The sequence below is a fragment of the Lycium ferocissimum genome, chromosome 12 (genome assembly GCF_029784015.1).
Source record: "Lycium ferocissimum isolate CSIRO_LF1 chromosome 12, AGI_CSIRO_Lferr_CH_V1, whole genome shotgun sequence".
Classification (NCBI taxonomy): Eukaryota; Viridiplantae; Streptophyta; class Magnoliopsida; order Solanales; family Solanaceae; genus Lycium; species Lycium ferocissimum.
This window is the reverse complement of record NC_081353.1, coordinates 23,965,522-23,973,350: the sequence shown is the minus strand read 5'-3', so window position 1 is coordinate 23,973,350 and position 7,829 is coordinate 23,965,522. Positions and strand designations below refer to the sequence as shown.

The 7,829-nt window shown below is 34.3% G+C and overlaps 1 protein-coding gene across 1 annotated transcript; it reads right to left on the bottom strand.

The window, feature by feature from the left end:
• Positions 1–6,719: 6,719 nt before the first annotated feature.
• Positions 6,720–7,616, bottom strand: LOC132039135 (uncharacterized). Its single transcript, XM_059429677.1, has 2 exons — positions 7,175–7,616; positions 6,720–7,056 (listed from the first exon to the last, which is right to left on the bottom strand). Exons 1-2 carry the CDS (start codon positions 7,573–7,575, stop codon positions 6,720–6,722), a joined length of 738 nt encoding a protein of 245 aa, XP_059285660.1. The 5' UTR covers positions 7,576–7,616.
• Positions 7,617–7,829: the final 213 nt, after the last annotated feature.

Below are 7,829 nucleotides of genomic sequence, written 5' to 3'. Positions count from 1 at the left end.
TACAAATATATTTTATTCAATTTCTTTTAATGTACTTAATATATATCAGTTGTATTTTCCATATATATTTATTGTATTTCAAGATATTTCTCACTCTATTTCTTTTCGTATTGTAGATCGTCAATTTTTCGAGTAATCATATGTATTTCACTATATTTTTCATCGACTCGATCCTCTATATCACTATTTTCTCATTATAACCTCCCAAATATCATAAATGTTTCCATATATTTTTTTGTTGACACCATTATATGTATCCATACAAATATATTTCATTCAATTTCTTTTTATATGTACTTAATGTATATCTCACTGTTTCTAATTTTTTTTTTTTCACGATTTATACTTTTGATGATGTTGTTCCAACCATCGCCGAGTTGGAACGACTTAATTTGCCTCCGTTGTTTCACAAGCTATCCCCAACCCAACAGACGGAGTTGGAGTTGCCAAAGGCAACGAGATGGTTGATGATGACTTGCATTCACACCACCACACAATGTAAAGGGTAAATGTTATACAAATGTCCGCCGTCGTATACGATTCACCGCCTCATAAGAAACACAGACAGGTTTTAGTTATAGATTCTACTGTTAGGAAACAACCAGCCCGGAACGAACCACTCACAACATCGAAGGATGCTTCGACATCAAGGCACGGATGTCCAAATGGCACCAAAATCGATGAGGTGAAACTGCCGGACAAGAGTTTCAAGCTTTTAAGAAAGATGTAAGTGTTTTGTTCTCCTTTTTTTTTCTTTTTTTTTTTTGTAATATATTTGCTTTGTTAAGGGTTTTGAAAATTTTTGACGTATTCTTAAAAACACGTAGGTATCTCTCCGGTTCTATCGATCTTAACAAGTCCATGGATGATATTCAAAGTGCATCGATGACAACTTCAAAAAGGTTGTTGAGGCAATAAAGGGAAATCAAACCTCGAAAAGGTAAATCCAAAATAAAATTGATTTTATTCACAAAATACGATTTTGAATGAAAATTGTTCCCATACTTTTACGAATAACATATATATATATATATATATATATATATATATATATATGTCAAAGCTGCCGATAGTGAAGCTCCGGTAAATCAATACGAGGTTGGCATACAATACTAGCATGAATTCAATCAAGAACAACATTATGCCAAAGAGACATCAACTGTCAAAGACGGTATTGATGAAAATAAGGTAAAAACTACCCTTTTAACAATATGTACTTTTTGTAATTTGTTTTGTTATACATATAGGAACTCACAATAATATATATTATTGGAAAAAAAGATGAAGGTTGCAGGCACAATGTTAACTAGCGATGTTTCTGGTGTTGGAATGCGCCAAAGTACACAAAGTGGGGAGATACTTTAAAGGCTTCAACTCAAGAGAGATTCAAGGTAGCGGAAACACACACTAAAGCCAACACAACCACAGGTACCTAAGAACAAAATTTGCTTTTTTTTTTCTTTCAGAATCCCAATGTTGGTTTTGTAAAAGGATGTGGTACACACATGTTTACTTGTATTCACATAACAAGTTTAGTATATCTCACTGTATTTCTACCACTAATTTGTATATTTCACTGTATGTCTAATCTTTTTTAGTATATTTGACGATATATTTCACTATATCTCTAATTCTTCTTACTATATTTCAAAGATATATTTCACTTGTCACAACATTTTTTGTATTCTACTGAATTTCACTGTAACTTTTTTTAGTATATTTCACTACATCTCTTAACACTTTCTAGTGTATTTCACTATATTTCTAACTCGAGTTTTTATACTTCAAATTATATTTCACTGTTTTCTAACTCATTCTTGTATTCCAAAGCAGTATTTACCGTACACCGAACACTACACCGATTTTTTTTATTGTATATCCCTGTGATGTTTTTAATTCATTGTGAATTTGCATTTTGTTGTTTCACCGAATGTTTTTAACTGGTATAGGGTAGGCGTCTGTGCATACACATGTGCTCTGCTCCGACCGTGAATGTAGGCCAACAAATTCGGGTCACAAGTGATGAAAAAAAGAGTGGGAGAGGTGTAATCAATACCACATTTGCAACCGAGGTACTCAAACATATATTTCTAGTGTGTCAATCATGTGATATATTTTGAAGCAATCTATAGCCGATTTTTGCGTTTGCATTTTTGATATTGGTAGCAGTCGTACAATTTCAACAAGGTGGGGTAATGATAATGCGACTTTAGTGTATCGAGTAAATGGTAGCGAGTTGCTAATCCAAAGGTCCTCTGCCACCGTGATTCCACTTGGTCCCCACAATACAAGTCAATGATCAAGTCGATCCCTATATGTTTAAGACCCTCGGATAAAGAAAGTTGAGAACGTTGTACTAAATTCTCAATGGTTAATTCACGATGATCAATTACCCACTCAACTTGGAGTACAACCAACAACGGGCAAGGTTCAACCGCCGAAGTAGCACAACCTTCAATCGAAAATATCGAACGCCAAATGATTGTCCACCCAAGCATTGTGCGAGATAGGAAACCCAAAGAATACACCGTGTTCCCTTTCATGCCAAATTACAAATTTCACAGATCTTCTCGCAAGGTCTTCCGTCCCTATCAAATTTGAAAAGAAGCACCCCTTGTAGAACATCCAATCAATGCCCTCCGTGGACACCTGCGTATTTTCAAGAATATGAAAATTGGCTCAAGAAGGATCTCGTTATTAAGGCATGATAAAAAGTAAGTTTTTTTTTAAGATTACGTTTCTTTAAAAATATGAAAATGTCTTTTATATAAGATTTCTAATCATATGTTTCTTTTTTTTTCGTTGATATATAGAAGAGACAAGGAAACCACTATAGAAAAAACAAGGAATTAGTGGATCCCAAGACGCCGATATGTCACTCAAGTTAGGCGTCACACTTGTTAAAGATAAAAACCGGTTCTACTTGTTATCAATGGAAGGGAAACTTTGGAATGATGAGGTTCGTTTTTTTTTTTTTTTTTTTTTTTTTTGGAAATTTTCTTTTTCCATTTGCATGTTTCAATGTTTATTTTACAATGTATTTCATTAAATCTTCCTAATTTTCCGTTTTTTTCTTCATGTATTTCACTCGTCTCTATCATATATTTTCAATGTATTCTACAAATCGACTTCACGATTCTCACCCTTTCATTTAACTATGTTTTTCAAAGTGTGCATTTCAATGAATCTTATCCTATATTTCACTACATTTACATATGTACCTTTCTGTATCGTTATTATTTTTTTTTTTTTTAATAACATTCTCGTTATATTTCTACCGTTATATGCTTCGTTTTTTTCAAAGAGTTTTGTTCAGTATCTTTTTCAATATATTTCAGTGTATTTTAATGAAGTATCAACTGAGATTACTGACTGCCCCTATATTTATTTGCAGCATCTTGATGTTATTTTTTATTACCTCCGTAAGAAAGGCAAATATGAAGATAACAGCACATATAAATTTACCACCGTCAGCTGTATACTACATACCATAATCACCGAGATTTACCATGCTTGGAAAAATCCGAAATCATCCACAAGTGTTGCTAGTAAGGAATCTGATGTATGTGAGTACACATAAACGGGCATGGTTGATGGATAATGTACCATGGCATACAGTTGACAACGTATTAATCCCTGTCAACGTGAAAGAGGAAAATCACTAGATTTTAGTGGTAATATCATTCATTGACAGGTGTGTATTTGTTATTAAACATACGCTATAGAAATAACGAAATACAACTATAATGTATCTTTTTGTTGTTTTCTTATATTTGTTTCCGAGTTTTGCGCGAGATGTTTGATGTGTACGACTCATATCGGTCAGCAGGGCATGATGCCGTCGTTAGAGAGAGAAGTGAACATGCTGGCTCTCTTGTGCCACATCATCTACAAATGTCCGGTTTTTATGAAAAAGAAGAAGGATATAGATTTTCAATCACCCCCGCTTACAAAAAAAGGCACTAAATGACGATTTTGATGTCGTTAATGTGGACGATCTACCACAACAACCCCTTGGAAGCATGTATGGCTTTTTTTTTTTTTTTTTTTTTATCTTTGAAATACAGATTCAATAACATTGTTCTTTTTTCTAAACTTTTACTAAAGCACGAATAAATTTTTGTTCATTTGGTTTCGTGGATCAGGTGTATATGTGGCAGCTTTTGCTGAATTCTTGAGCTCGGGTGAAGGCATTCTAGTCAATATTGATTCAAAGTTTCACCGTCAGAGATATGATGCACTTCTTTGCGACTATGCTTGGGGAAAGGCAAACCGTAATGCGAAAAGTGATAACGAGCAACTGCCAGAAGACCAGTGCCTTTATAGTTGATTACAATAGCAGATGAATATAGTAGATGACGTAGAGTAGATGTTGGGGTAAATTAGATGTTGTTTAGTTCAAGACATTTTTTCATGTGTTTTTGATGTTGAGCATCAGTGTGTGGATCAGTTAATATTACTTTTAGACAATATCTTTTTCTTTCAAAATACAACGAGTATGGTGTTGTCTTTTGTTTAGTGTTCTCGGATGTTATTAAATACACTCGTATTCTGCCTGCAATATTTCGTGTTTGTTTGTTATAAGTACGCAATACATTTCCTTATTCATTGTATATCCGGTAAGCTTCTTTTTGGAAAACCAAGAATGCAAGAACCAAGTCATATATATTGAATACAAGTCAATCAAGGTTCATAAGTTCATGTGTGTTCTTTAAAATGTATTCCCCAACAATAACACTATATTGAAATACAAGGAAATAAATTGAAATACAGAGAAATACAATGAAATATAAAAAAGTTACAAAACTACAGAATGCTTTCCCTTTGTATTATAATTCGGCCAATTTGTTCTGTATGAATCAAATGTATTCCCACAACAATCATTGCACATATAAAGTCATTTTTTGAGGCACAAGTATTGACCAATGTATTTCAATTTTATTTCATTGTAATTTTATATTGAACATATCAGTTCAATTCTATAACATAACACCAGTGAAATACATCACAGAAAAGAAAAAATGATTTCAAGATGGAATACATTTGATTCTTTTTTTTTTTTTTTGAAACATCATCGGACAACTGTCCTAGAAATAAAACACAAATGAAGACTAGACATTTATTTATTCTTCTTAAGTGGCTCATTACCACACGAACGCCTGTTATGACCAAGACGTCCACATGTACTACAACCATTCCTACGTTTACCAATCATCAGCTCCATTAATGGCTTATCCCTCTTCTTTTTTTGGCCTATAGAGGTCGCTTGTATCTCGGTGGAAGAACAACCTCCTCCAATATGTGTTGGAACATTCCACTCACTCTCGTCGGAAGTGGATCAATCGAACATCATACGTATTCACCACCGTATTTGGCTTGAATAATTTCGAGCAATATGCATCAGCCGTTAGATTTTTACTCTTTAAGACAAGATGCATGTGAACATGGTATTTCGTCCATTTGGAACATCCGACAACTACAAATTTTCCTCTTCAAATCAATTATGAAACGCCGCGGTCCATCATTAACCGTATAAACATATTCAGTTGTTGCTTCAACCTAAGAAACATGCACATTTAACAACAAAACATTGCATGTCAGGTTCCATAAACTTAAAAGAAAACTTAAGGCAGTTAGCTAAATACAACGAAATACAGAAAAACACAGAGAAGTATACCCTGAGATATAAACAAACTAGTTTTATCATCAAGAAAAAAACTTACCCTCATGCGTAACGATTTATACTCATTCATCGAGAGCATTTCTTGGTATCGTCTCGAAAGTGTCGAGAATGCGTATGTACCATTTTTCCTATTTGTGCAATTCCATCTCCCAAACATCCTCCTAACTTCTTCAAGGAAATCAAAAACAGGCAACCCTCTTGCCGCTACTAGTTTTCCGTTAATACATTCCGCTATATTCGAAGTCATCGTCCAACCTCTCGTTAACAGTGAATATAGCCGAGACCATTTATCCCTTCCAAAGATCATCCAAATATTCCTTTACCCGTATATCAACATTCTCAATCTTTTCCATCGCTTATCGAACTCATTTTGTGTGTATGCTTTGGCAAGTGAATAAAACACAGACTCAATACTTCATCATTCGACTTGTATTTCTTAGTCACATTTTTCCACAAATGCCATATACAAAAGCAAATGAGGAACAATAGGATACACCCGATACACCGCTTTGATTATGCTTTCGTGTCTGTCAGACACGACACACATGTTATCCCTAATACCATAAGGTAGCTTGAACTACTCAAAGAACCAAGTCCAGGACTTATCATTTTCCGAATCTATCAAACCATATGCCAAAAGGGTAGAATATTACTTGTATATACATTTGCATTTTAAAAAGTTAATCATAAACTGTGTATTTTTATCAGCATATATTTTAAGTCTAGATAAGAGTAATGTAATCTATATTTCACAGTATATTTCAGTTTATACAATGTATTTTCGCTTATATTATTGAAATTAAACACTGTAGAATAGACATACCGCACCATCCAAAGTACTTCGGATACAAATGTATCATTATACGTGCTTTTAAGGTGTGCACCATCCACTACCACTATTGGTCTACAACACTCGAATCCCTTTATGAATGCTTTGAGTGCAACAAAGAAATACAGAACTCATTTTCACATGATTTATGCATTTTAACATGTGATCCAGATATGTTTTATCTAGATATAGACATATCCCGGCAATTTATTGTATGAAGCAAATAGGATCCCCCCTCAAATCATTCATAGCTTTTTCTCTAGCTCTCCAGGCCAGCATGTAAGAAACATCTACGCCGAATTCATTTTTTACGTCGTCCATTATATCCCCAGGGCTAACTTTCCTCTTGTGGTTCGCTATTTTCGGCTTAACAACCGATTCCCCAATAAACCAACTTGTTGCTTGCCTCTGTGAATATACCTTGTCCTTCAAAGGGCATGTATGTTCATCATGGAAATACCTAACTCTGAACAGTTTAGATTTTCCAACACTTGACGCTCGTAATTTCCATTCACATTCAGGCGACATACATACGACTGTATAGCTACAAAATAAAACATAGATCGAAAGATGAAGTCACTCTCGCCACCTCATTTTTTCAACGAGCATTTTAATGTAATGCATTTATTATCTCTCGCAGTTAGAATATGGAAAGCACATACCTTATAGCATTTGATCTCTCAGTTTTGAAATTGAATCGTTCTCGAATAGCATAATTCGCCATTACAAGTTTCAATGTATCCTTATCCTTGTAAATTTGATCTACAAAAATTTCCTTCTGTTCTGCGTTGGAAATAATCAATTTGTTGTCCTCCTCTAAAAATACAACAGCCTTTCCACAATTTGACAGATCGAATTCATTAGAATCATACGCATCCATATCCTCCAAATTATCATCGTATCCAAGTTGAAGCACATCATCTCTAAAAACACACTCACCAGTTGCAATCTCCTCAACATTATTATCTGTAATACTAACGCACAATGGATACATCCCCAAAACACTTTTTTCCCTCTTAAGCTCAACATACACCCTAACTCCCATATCGTTGTGTATTTCCATTGGTTGAGTATCCCCCTCAACAACATATTTTATTGAGATTTTGTTTCTGCAACTATCCAGCACTCAAGTTGAGTTGAAATCGTAGCAACCCGCTCATCGTATTTGCAATAATCACCGAATACAACCGCATCTATTTTGTAGTTAACATAACAATTTTGATCGTTCAAAAACCGTAATGTCGGATCAAAGCGGTTACGCGGCCATTTATATCATTACAAATAGAGATACGTTGTAATCCATGATCTTCCTATCGC

What these genes read in the sequence shown, in the direction of transcription:
- LOC132039135 (XM_059429677.1), bottom strand. Translation starts at nt 7,575, where the DNA reads ATGGAAATACACAACGATATGGGAGTTAGGGTGTATGTTGAGCTTAAG. An exon ending in GAGAGATCAAATGCTATAAG is followed by an intron (nt 7,057 to 7,174) that starts GTATGTGCTTTC and finishes TTTATTTTGTAG; the next exon opens with CTATACAGTCGTATGTATGT.